This window comes from Poecilia mexicana, unplaced genomic scaffold, assembly GCF_051168715.1.
Source record: "Poecilia mexicana isolate PSO_F unplaced genomic scaffold, ASM5116871v1 scaffold_16, whole genome shotgun sequence".
NCBI classification, from domain to species: domain Eukaryota; kingdom Metazoa; phylum Chordata; class Actinopteri; order Cyprinodontiformes; family Poeciliidae; genus Poecilia; species Poecilia mexicana.
In genome coordinates, this window is record NW_028263385.1 from 1,224,208 (window position 1) to 1,236,810 (window position 12,603).

Below are 12,603 nucleotides of genomic sequence, written 5' to 3' on the forward strand. Positions count from 1 at the left end.
TGATGGAAACATCTAGAAAATGTTTAGATTTATGAAATAAATGTGAAACTTTCTGATGAAATTAATTTTATCCTCACTAAGCATCAATAATTTGCATGGACCTCATTTGTTTTAGCAGTGTTGTGTTCAAGACCACCTAACCCGAGACCAAGACAAGACCAAGACCAGAGTGTATCGAGACCGAGACAAGACCAAGACTTTTAGGGTCCGAGACCAAGTCAAGACCAAGACCGAGGAAAGTCGAGACCGAGTCAAGACCAAGACCAGCGGCCGTGCTACATGACACAATAAAATGTAAAATATGATCGAAATTGCTTCTCAGAATAATCTGAAAGATCCATATTCCCATAAAAACACCTAGATATTAAATACTTAATACATTTTACCAATATTAAATATTCCATTTCTGTGTTACAATGTGTGATGGTCTCGTGCCATCCCTAAAAACATAACACCCTGGGAATTTGCCCATATTGCTCATATAAGAAACCACCACTGTTGCACCATTAAACATAGCAATTGAGGCAATGCCCTGACGGTAAATAACGCTCAACCATGAACACTGACCAAGGAGCAACAAGCAAGAAGTAACCAAACAGAAGGCGCTCATCGTGACTGTTTTCACTCTCTATCCCAGTACATGAAGCCAGGTAGTCTGACACCATGGCAGACATTACAGCTGCCACTTTGAACAAAAACAAAGAGCAATGTGCATGCTCTGCGTGCTCTTTCGTTCTTGTGTTTTAGTTATTTGTTCATTTAAATATCAACGTACATAATTAAATAATGATGCAGTGTACACAGAGCATTACTAGAACAAAGAACGGGTGTTCTGTCAGGTCAGATCGTCATGCTTAGCACGAACTCACGGTGTTCTGTCAGATCAGCATACGTTGTCAGATAGTCATACGCTTAGCTCAGACATGCATACGCTGTCATTACCATATGATTTTATTTAATCAGCAACACAGAATTATGACGTAGATCATCATACACTTGGTTATTAACAGTTGTATGGCATCCAGCTGCAGCCAGACCTACTTTAAATACACTTTGAAACCACGACAAGGCATGTATATCTATCTAGTTATCATATTATGTCATATTATAAACAATTTAATGACTTATTTTCGTCATAACTTGTTGCATATGCTGAACTGACAACTCCACTGACGGTCGGACTTCTTAAGGCGCATGCGCTAGCACGGTACTCACTGCATGTATGCTAGGAACATAGAATCATGACGTAGATCTGTTATTAACAGTTGTATGGCATCCTGACTTAGCGGTTAAGTGAGTTTTACACGGGCGTGTGTTGTAGCTGACTCCAGCTGCAGCCAGACCTGCTTTAAATACACTTTGCAACCATGACAACACATGTATATCTATATAGTTATCATTGAAAACAATTTAATGACTTATTTTCGTCATAACTTGCTGCATATGGTGAACTGACAACTCCTCTGACGGTCGGACTTCTTAATGCGCATGCGCAGGCATGGTACTCTGCACGTATGCTATTCTGACAGCGTATGGTAATCTGATAGAACAACGGCTCTCAGTGAGTGACACTCCAGTCCTATCTAATAAATAAAGAGCCGTGGAGAAGAATCGACTGTTTCTGAATGTCACATCACTATATTGCAGACTTTTGGACATAGCTGTCCTATATATGCGACAAGTCAGTCAACATCTCCGCACAATAATTCAGGCAGTGAGTGACTTTTTTCATCACAAATTCTTATGTGTCTCTGTACAGCTAGCTTTGCTAACATCACGTTAACGGAGCTTACCTTCTTTGAGCTACTTTTCTAAGTGACGAAAATAGTTAGACGTTGTCCCCATCGTCTCTGAAAGCGAAGCGCTGCTGAGTTAGCTCTGGCCATCGGATTTCTTACTATTTATGCAGAGCTATTATATTACTGACGATTAGACAAACATTTTCTGCCGCTGAGAGAAAACCACTGCATGTCCTGGAGCGCCGCGTGCGAGTGAAAGGTGGGGAGGGAAGGGGGAGGGAGAGAAACACGTAGTTGCTTGGATTTTAATTGGTGCGTTTTGCATCCACTGAAAACAAAGATGTTAACAAATAAACTGGACAGTATGCTGCACGTTTAGTGATATTTTCACAGCTGCGGTCTCGACTGGTCTTGAAATAAAATGCCGAGTCCTCAGAGCCCGAGACCGAGACAAGACCGAGACCAAATGCGGTCGAGTCCGAGACGAGACCGAGACTATCAGAAAACGGTCTTAAGACCGGACTCGAGACCAAGACCGATCTCGAGTACCACAACACTGTGTTTTAGCAACATTTCCACCAAAAATTAATAAGATTGATTATAAAATATGATCAACTGGATTCATAAAAACTAGTTTTTTTTTGCTTATTCAGGTTTAGATGCAGTTTTTTTTATAACTGGAATGAGGGACTGGAATAAAACCCATTAATCAATAATCCACAATCGGCATCAGTGCTGGTTTAGTTTAAATGCCTTTTTGTGTCATGATTAAATATTGTATATAAATATTATAACACCTGTGCCAGGTGTTGATAACTTTCAGCATACTGATTCCTGTGGGCCGGCCTAGTCAAAGTCCAGGGCTGTTTGTAGTCTCAGTCTGTCTCTGCTGGAGCCTGTTGGTGTGTGAGGGGAACCGACCTGAACCGATCCAACCTCAGTCAGAGTCAAACATGCTTCAGTTTTCTGAGGCAGATCTGGACCCAGACAGGCTGAAACACGACATCAATAAATGAGTTTTATTATTTTATCTGCAGATAAAAATTATGAAGCTAAAACAAGCAAACAAATCATAAACTAGCTGATTACAATCATGTAGTGACAGAAATCAATCAGAGGCAAAAACATTTCAAACTAAAATAATAATGACAAACTTTATTAAATTCTGTTATTTCAGAAAATATAAAGATAAAAGACTTCATTATAGAAAAGCTTGGTTTAATTATCAAAAGCATTTTTCAGTTACAATCAAATTATTTATCTTAAGTCAAAGTTTGGTTACAATCCTGTCCATTTTTGTCGTGGAGATCAATAATAACTATTTATAATAAGGCAAATATTGAAACTTACAGCCTTACATGAAAACAATAAATGTTTCTGTCATCAGGATTATTACAAAACAAACTATAAAAATCTATTATAATTTGCATCACTTTAACTAAATGGGACAATAAAACAAATCAAACTGAATCAAAGTAAAGAACAATCATTGTTTAAGGATTTATGGAAACAGACTTTAATAGCTCTAAATAAACTTGATGTATTATTACTAAGAATGTCATTAATGAACAGTTTAAATATCAAGTATCAGCAAAGCAAATCCAGCAAAAATATCACACTGTAATTAACATTTACTCTATGAAAAAAAGTAGATCCAAATATACTGAGTTAAATTATTTTAGGTTTTGGATTTTTTTTTTTGTTGTTGTTTTTATTAAAGTCAGAAAAACAGAGTAGATGTGACAGAACACAATTATACTGAATGAATAGTGAAATGCCACAGAAATTAAAAATTAAATATATTAATGTTAAAGTTAATGGAAAATTCTGATTATTTATATAAAATTTGTTGATCTGGAAAAGCTGCAGCAGAAAAAGGAGGAAATAGAAACATTTAATTAAGAGACACTTTGAAGGCTTTCTGCTCACAGAGGGGTTGAGATGTGCCTGTATATGATACCGAGAACCAGCTCATTGTGGGATTCCCTGATCGATACATGACTGCATAGTAATGATCAGAGCGTGGGTAAGATGAGAGCCACAACCTTAAAATGAGAAACACAAACATCAGGAAGTATAAAATCAAATATAATCTATTTTGACAGAGATAATTTAACACAATGAAATGTAACAGATGTTTTTAATTTATTTTTCTTATTACTTTTTTTCTGTGTGTGAAATCTCTTACTTTAGTGTGTCGATACGACCATCAATCCAATACCAGTCGTTCCCACTTCTATAGAGCCCCAACCAGTGGTCTGACTTCATGTTGTCATAAATGAATTTCTGTTAATTACAACATTGAAAATTATCAAGTCCATAGAGTTTTATCCCATATTTAAAATCTGAATTTGTAACATAATTGGTGTCAGAGCTCACCAGTTCCTGCAGATTATTAATAATAATCAGATCAGCAGATTTATCCCAACAGTACCGACGACTTTCAGCCCAGGTCCACCGAACTTTACCGAAATAGTAGCATGAATCATTGAAGAAGGTCCAACTTGTCTGACACAGCAGACACTCTGGAGACAGAAAATAATTATAATGCTGTATTAATTTAAAGATAAGTTTCCCTTTGTATCATGGTTCTACTGTTACACTGAGATTTTATCAGTATTTATTGGTTTTAGTGACATTATTATGCTATAATTAGAAGTTAACTACATTTATTTTATGTTGTTTTTTTTGGTGAAATGTTCACTTTGCCCTTGATTTGTCCTTAAACTTGTAGGATGTTTAGAGAAATGACTCAGTTAGACACTCACCACTGCCGTTGCAGTGTTCATTTATCAGAAAGGTGTTGAATTTCTGGATCAACTGGATTTTCTGATTCATGTTCTCAGTTTCGTTCTGTGATTTTTCATTTAGGTTTTCCACGTGTCTGCTGAGTTTCTCAGTTTCGTTCTGTGATTTTTCATTCTCAGTCTTCAGATTTTCAGTCTGTTTCCCCAGATCAGCCGTCTCTTCTGAGTGTTTTTTTATGGCTTCATCATGTTGGTTCATTTTCCAACCGGCTGTAAATGAGAGGAAACGGATTATAAAGGAAAATGCAATACAATACGAGTTTTATTGTTGTAAAATATTTAAATTAAAGAACAGTAACAGATTTCATAGGAAATTATTAGTTCATACAGATTACAAGACGGACATGTTGGTGGCATCAACTCTTTGGTTGCTTAGCAACAACCTGCTGGATAACGACCAGTTTGAAGTCCAAAAGTAAAATTTCACCCAAAGCTTTAATGTAATTCTGCTTTTAAAAAGTTTATTTTTATTAAAATCTCCCTTCAATCAGACTACATTTATTTTTTAATCTGAAAGCGCTTATGCTTGTGCAGATTTGTTGAATTTTGTTAACATGGAAATAGTTTCAGCTGTTTTGTTGGAGAAAAATAACCTGATTGTGAGAACAGAGAGACTTACCCCAGGAGAAGAACCCGATGCTGACCAGCAGCAGGACGGAGACGATCCCCAACAAAACCAGAACCAGATGTACTTTAACGTCTGTGAAGAATCAACCAATAGAAGTACAGCAGTAATGAACAGTTAGAGACATTACACACGCAGAACGCTATTGGTCCAACCAGCCGTCTGAATGGTTCCCATGGAGACCGAATGATTTCTCCAACATGTATGAAAGAATCAAGGCAGCACTCCAAGAATGATTTATAACGACTGATTGTTGTTGGAAACAGGGACGGCCTGGAGCCTCAGTCTCTCATATAATTTGGTTATGTTGATTATTGGTGAGAAAATATTGAACAAATATTTTTCTATTGTTTCTTTTAGAGCAACAAGAGAAACGTAGCTGACTCTGTACTTCTTACATTTCACAAAACATTTTAGTTTTACATTTAGATGTAATTCTGTTACATTCAGTATTAAACTAAATCAGAATTTCAGAAAATAAAGAGTCACACAACCAGTAACTGTGTTAAAAACACAATTACTTTTTCACTTTAATCCAGGTTGAGTTGTTGACCACAAAGAGTAAAAAACAATTTGAATGTATTTTGTATTTCTTTGGATTAAGTTTGTCTGACATAAAAATTTGTGTGAAATATTTAAATGTGACAAAGAAGCAAAATAAATATTTAAAATTTACAACAACATAAAATCTAATAAAAATAACTGATAAAATTAAACAGTGGTTTAAATAGTTTAAATTTTATTTCCTAGAAAATCAGAAGATAGTAAAACCTAAACCAAGAAACTCCTCCAGATGTTTGGTTAATCTGTCCTAGAACCAGATTACAGGCCTAATCCTGATGGATTATACCAGTTTACTCATTAACAGGGTTAGTTAATCCGTCCTCTGAATGAAATGTTCTGGTATTTATACTAATTAGCAGATTATAATGAATTTATTAAAACTTACTCGGCATCATAGCAGCAGCTTCTTTAGGCGTCACGTCAGAGTTTGGTTTTGGTTTCTGCTGTCCATCTGAAGAAAATTAAAAGACAGACACTAAATAATTAAAAATAAATGTTGAGATTATTTCTCTCTTGACTTTAGCACAATAATCATATAATTATATCCTAAAAACTAAAAGACGATGAATATTTTTGAACTCCAGAGGATTTTCAGACAGATCAATACAGAATCAATTGGCTAAACCGACCGGTTTTTATTTTATCAATAAAAAAGAGAAATTATTATTTTCCTCTCTTTGTACATTCTTTGTGTTTTCCTGTTTTTAACCCAGATTATTTAACATTTTAGATTAATTATTTAGAAAGCAGCTATAAACTATTTATCAATCAATACCAAAGAATTAATTCCTTACATTAATTTCACAAAGTTTTTCAGTTTTATATGTCAGAATAAATTAGCAAAGAGTTTCTTACATTGTTCAGGTCTCTGAAAGTTTTCATAAATGTTGCCTGAAGAAACGTCCATATCTGTCCCTGAAATTAAAAAACAACAAAGACACAGCAATAAATGTTTTTCACAAAATGAACAAGGCAGGTAATACAGTCACTTCCTCTGTTCTAATATCATTAATTTAATTACTTTTTTCTGGTTGTATGAAGAAACTTTCGGTTTAAAAGTCAGTAACAACTTAGAATAAAAGGAAAAATGTAAAATAATAATCAGAGTTTAGGTCTATAGAGTCTACTTATCCTTTAATTTCAAACTCAGTTTAAAACAAGCTAATGACTTCTAAATGAAACGTTTATGCTCAACTACACCTGAATTTCCCCATGGGGAACAAAAACAGATATTTCTACAAGTAGGTAACTAATAATTAAACAGTAATAAATAGAATATTATCTGGTGCCTTATTTAAATTATTTCATTTATAGTTCTGTAATGTCATAACAGAATTAAAGTGGAATTAATGGTAAACTTTCAGGTTTATCAGAGATAAATTACATGTTTTCCTTCTCATAATAAACCTGCAGAAATATTCTGTAGCTGTTTCTCACCTTTTCGGGTTTTGAAGGTGGGATTATCATAACCAGAACCGAGCTCCACTGCCATGGCTGAAACCTGCAGAACCGGAGAAGCTGCAGATGCTTTTATAGCAACAATTCACCACAACGTTCCTCTTCCTCATGCAAACATGATGCTAAAACAGGAACCACAGAAAATGTCAATGTATTTTTAACTTTTTTAAATGTATAGATTTTGAGATAAATATATTTAATTAAATTGTCTTGTCTTGTTTTCCATTTGTCTTTTCTGTTCTGATGCAAAAAGCCAGCAGAGATGTTCCAGATTTATGATTCTCACTTTTTAACATTTCTTGACTAAGATATTATCATCACTTTTATTTGTTTATTTGCTTGTTTAGATAAACAAATAAATATACACAAACATACTTTTTACAAATATTGTATAAAAAACAGACATAATGAAATAATATACAAAATCAAAACATAGTGACAGATTAGAAACAAACAATCTCAATCTTCACTTTTTGGTGTATAAATTCCCCCATTCCATCAATTCAATATTATTCGTTATTGATTATAGATTTTTTAAGGTTCTTTTTCAAGTTACATGATCAGTAATTAATGTAATTATAGGAATCATCGTTCCAGTAACAAACCTCTACACACAGCTGTTTGTTTGGTGCATTAGTGATATAAAAGTAACAATAGAGATAAAAGTCTGTCTATTGTGTGAAAAAGCTAAACAGTTCATATGAAATACAAACTGAAAAGTTTTCAGTTTTCATTAAGTTAACTGATTGCGTAACATTAACTTATGCAATTTTAGTGAGAATAACTTCACTAAAATAACTTCACTTACCTTAACAAATCGTTTGTTGAACTTTCTTAAACACCCAAAACAATGTTTAGACCAGAAGCCACTTATATAAAATAAAACAAACAGTTCCTGCTTTCTGTTTGTTTCTCTGCTCAAACAGGAAACAAAGAGAGCAGTGATAGTTTGCTCAGATTTTTCCATTAAAACAAACACAATCATGTGCCAGACTCACCATTTAAAGGTTTGATAAACCAAAGTGAAGAGAAATGAAAGAAAAGAATCAGGAAGATTAAATGTTTCAAATGTACCTGATAGTTTATTATCAATTGGTTCAAAATAGCAAAAAGAGCCAAATAAGCCCTTCATTTCCTGTTTTGTTCCAGCTGAACATACAACAAAAACTTTGAGTGTATTTTTTAATAGTCAAATTTCAGTAAACTGAATCTCACTAACCTTGATGTGTATTTCCAATTCCTGAATAATTTAATGTTTTCTCTAAAGCCAGATTGATGTTCATGTAACTAAATGTGTGTGTATTGGTAAAAAACAGCAGAAACAGAAACAGCCATATCTATTGTTTTACTTGGAAAAATCATTCAGCCGTTGACATTTCTAGACAGAGAAGTCATACTTCAATACAGAACCAAAAACAGAAGAAATGGAAATTTGACAAAAAAAATCTGGGACAACAACATGAAGAAGAGGATCCTCATTTAAAGAGGAAGAACAATTATTATTTTTGAATAACATTAAAAACCAGGTTTGTAATTATTTTACTCTCTGTATCTTTCTTAGATCAAAGCTGTAAAATGATCCAAAGATGCCCAGATACATTATTATTTTCTTTTCACATCATTCGAGGCGCCATGCAGTCGGAAATGAGGGAAAGGAGGATTGAACAGAGACACTGAAGTTCCGCCGGTAGCAGAACTCTGTTAGCATTTAAAATATCTTCCAAAGCTATTCTGATGTTTCTTCTAGAGTTTTTTGCTGAAGCAGAAAGATTTAGGCACTTTGTGGATAAAAACTGTCTGTCTTATTAAGGTAACAATCACCTGTTAGAGCTTTTATCAGTTTTGCTCCTACAAATGTCTCAAAGTCTCCTGGAGAGAAATGTTGAGGGCATAAATGTAGGTCCTTCGGAAGTTGTTTGACTCCATCTCCCTCCCACTGTAGTCTTCTTTTTTTGTGTGGGAAACATCCAGACTCACCTCAGTGTTGTTTAATTACAGTCAGCAGTGACACCATGTGGTATTATCTAAATTTACACCAGTCAAACACAATATGATAAAACACAACTCAGGTAAAGTTAGGCTTCCCGTGTTACTCCGTAGATTCCAGTACAGAATGGGCCAAAATGCGTCATCAGCCCAACAGGCAAAAACATGGCGACCTCCATGGGTTAATAATATAACAAAATATGTATTTGAAGTAATTATGAGTTTTGGTGCATCAGAAACAGCAATTATTTAGTTAATAGGTAATTACAACATATTTAGGTCAACATATTTAACTCCACAGTTTGGACTGCAGGGTGAACAGAGTTGCTCTGTCCTGGGAAGAGCGTCCTGAGCCACTGGTGTGTCTGCAATATTAAAATAGTAAAGAAGTCGGTCCTCAGCTAGGTTTCTTCTGCCCCAGGCCGAGTCCGTCCCTTTCACCTCCAGATCCCAACTAATTAGTTCATTAGAGGATTTACTGAAGAGGCCAGGTTGAGAAAGGTTGAGATTTTAAATGGTCTGTCCAAATTCTTTTGAACAGCTGGAAACTAAGTTAATATCTGCTCCTGTTTTAGCCCATCCAGACCTTCATCCTGATGCCAGTGATGCAGGAATAGGTGCAGTAATGTCCCAGGAGAACAACTGGGTTGAGTGGGTCAGTGCTTCTGCCAGTAGAGCTTCAACAAACAGGAATGAAACCATGCTGAGTATGGAAACTTCAACCAAATATTTTAAGCATTATGTTTTAGGAAAAGAGTTTATACTGCAAACTGACTGATGGGTATTTTCCGAAAATTCTCTAACACTGACCACCATTCTCTTAGGTGGATACACAACTTTCAGGCTGGGTGGGTGGAGCAGCTGACCAGCTGTCAGCCCATAGACCAGGATGCAGGTGCCTTGTCAGGCCACCTGCTTTCCAGAGCCGTTTAACTGAGACCAGCTGGAAACAAGTTGTTTAATCTTCAGTCCACTGAGGGAAGTTTGTGGCTCCAGCAGCCCAAGAAAAGATTGGTGTCCTTTTTGTTGGTCTTGTTAACTGTATTGGTTGTATGTTTTATGGCAGACATATTTGTAAAAAACACAATAATAATAATAAAAAATGTATTGATGGAAAAAAAAAATTGTAAATATTGTAACACCTGTGCCAGGTGTCGATCATTTTCAGCGTACTGATTCCTGTGGGCCGGTCTAGTCAAAGTCCAGGGCTGTTTGTAGGATCAGTCTGTCTCTGTTTTTAGTCTGTTAGGAACCGACCCGACCCGATCCAACCTCAGTCAGAGTCAAACAGGCTTCAGTTTTCTGAGGCAGATCTGGACCCAGACAGGCTGAAACACGACATCAATAAATGAGTTTTATTATTTTATCTGCAGATAAAAATCATTATGAAGCTAAAACAAGCAAACAAATCATAAACTAGCTGATTACAATCATGTAGTGACGGAAATCAATCAGAGGCAAAAACATTTCAAACTAAAACACAATAAATAATGAAAAACTTCATCAGAAGTTAGTTCAGAAAACAATAAAGATAAAAGAGTTCAATATAGAAAAGTTTGGCTAAAGTGTTAAAAATATTTTTCAATTACAATCAAATTATTTGTCTTAAATCAAAGTTTGCTTTTGCAATCCTGTCCAGACTTTATAAGGTCAATAACTATTTTAAAATAAAGCAAATATTAAAACTTGTTAGAAAACCCACAACCAGCCTTACATGAAAACAATAAATGTTTCTGTCATAATGATTATTTAAAAAAAAAACTATAAAAGTCTATTTTAATTGGCATCACTTTAATTAAATGGGGCAGTAAAACAGAAATAAAATGTGTTTTAATTCGTAGATTATGGTTTGTTTGTTGACTCTTGTTAACCTGCTGGTTTGATGCGTTCAGTTTTATTTGGTTTCATGAATCCTGTGATTCTCAGAGTTTCAGTCAGGAAATAAAGTTGAATCAGTTCTACGAAGAAGCTTTTAAAACTCATAGAGGGAGCTGTGTGCCTACAATTTCATACATTTTTCACTAATAATAAAAACACAACAAAAACACATCATACATTCCACCTACAAGTTATCTCAGGTATACAAACAAAGCAATTTACTCTAAATATTTTTTAAAGCTGCAGATTAGTTTTAACCGTTTAAAGCTCTCGTTGAGCTCGTTCCATTAATCAATAATTTAAATATTCAGTATCAGTAAATCAAATCAAGCAAAAATATATCCATGTAATTAACACATTTACTATATATATTTAATATATTGAGAAAAATTATTTAATGCTTGGATGTTTTTTGTGAAAGATCCACTATTATGCTAAATTCACTTATTGCATGTTTTCATTCTGCCATTTGGTTATCATCTACTGATTCCTGATGAACAGTCCAAGACCAAAATCAAAAAAACACCCAGCTCTTTTTTGGGAATAAATGTTTTTGCTTGTATATCTTACGATCTGTTTCAAAAACCTCTAAATTGATGCATCACAATTTTATACCTAGCAACCCCAAGCCAAACCCAGTCCCTCACCTGGCAACCCTAGTGGAGCTCCCTCCACTTCATTCTAAGCAACCGCAGCACAATGGCTGCTGGAAAAGGAAAATGTTTTGCTGTCGGCTGCAGTACAGAGTGTGTCCAGGCATTTTCTCCCAGTCACAGGACAAAGCTGCAAAGCTTCATTTTATTTTTGCCATCAATGTCATTGTGATGTTGCCAAAGAAAGTTGTAGTTTGCACAAATCAGCTTAGGAAGGATTCCTCTAAACTACCAACAGGACAGGCAGGATTTACCACAATCCTATAACCTGACAAATAAATATTTTCAAAAAAGGTTCAGCAGAAAAATTGATTTAAACTCATAAATAGCCACAATTTAAACCTAAGTGGGCAGACTCTGCTTTTTGTAATCAGCATCGATCAGAAAAACATTATAATTGACTCTCATTTTATGGTAATTAACAGTTATTCTACATTCACTGTAAAGAAATCCCACAAATTCTTACCGCAATAATCAGAGGTAGATCAGCTACCACTAGATCTCAAACATAAATCAATGTTATTCGGGGTGCTGTGGTGGTGCAGGGGCAAAGCACGACCCACGTATTGAGGCCTTAGCCCTCGTTGTGGTGGTCGAAGGCTCGATTCCTGGCCTGGCGACATCTGTTGCATGTCCTCCCTCTCTCATTACCCTCTTTCCTGTCAAACTACTATCAAATAAAGGCCACTAGTACCAATAAAAAAAATGTTGTTCCTGTAGTGTGAACTACTTGTTAAGAACAGTGTATGTTTTTGTCTTAGATCTTGTTTCTGAATGTATTTTAGCAACGTTGTACTCTATTTGTATATTTTATTGAGGTCGGTGTCATCATATTTAATAAAATTTAAATCACATGCCTGATGGTGTTACTTGTGGTGGTTATGTGTCCAAAA

The 12,603-nt window shown here is 35.0% G+C and overlaps 1 protein-coding gene across 1 annotated transcript; it reads right to left on the minus strand.

Moving 5' to 3' along the window:
- Window positions 1–2,744: 2,744 nt before the first annotated feature.
- LOC106904681 (uncharacterized) lies at window positions 2,745–7,293 on the minus strand. Its single transcript, XM_088014171.1, has 8 exons — window positions 7,173–7,293; window positions 6,591–6,650; window positions 6,121–6,186; window positions 5,166–5,246; window positions 4,508–4,756; window positions 4,119–4,264; window positions 3,928–4,025; window positions 2,745–3,784 (listed from the first exon to the last, which is right to left on the minus strand). The coding sequence occupies exons 1-8, from the start codon at window positions 7,225–7,227 to the stop codon at window positions 3,634–3,636; spliced, it is 906 nt and encodes a 301-aa protein (XP_087870297.1). The 5' UTR covers window positions 7,228–7,293; the 3' UTR covers window positions 2,745–3,633.
- Between the last annotated feature and the right edge of the window lie 5,310 nt (window positions 7,294–12,603).

What these genes read in the sequence shown, in the direction of transcription:
- LOC106904681 (XM_088014171.1), bottom strand. Translation starts at nt 7,227, where the DNA reads ATGGCAGTGGAGCTCGGTTCTGGTTATGATAATCCCACCTTCAAAACC. An exon ending in CTTTCAGAGACCTGAACAAT is followed by an intron (nt 6,187 to 6,590) that starts GTAAGAAACTCT and finishes AATTTTCTTCAG; the next exon opens with ATGGACAGCAGAAACCAAAA. An exon ending in GGTCGTATCGACACACTAAA is followed by an intron (nt 3,785 to 3,927) that starts GTAAGAGATTTC and finishes TCTCATTTTAAG; the next exon opens with GTTGTGGCTCTCATCTTACC.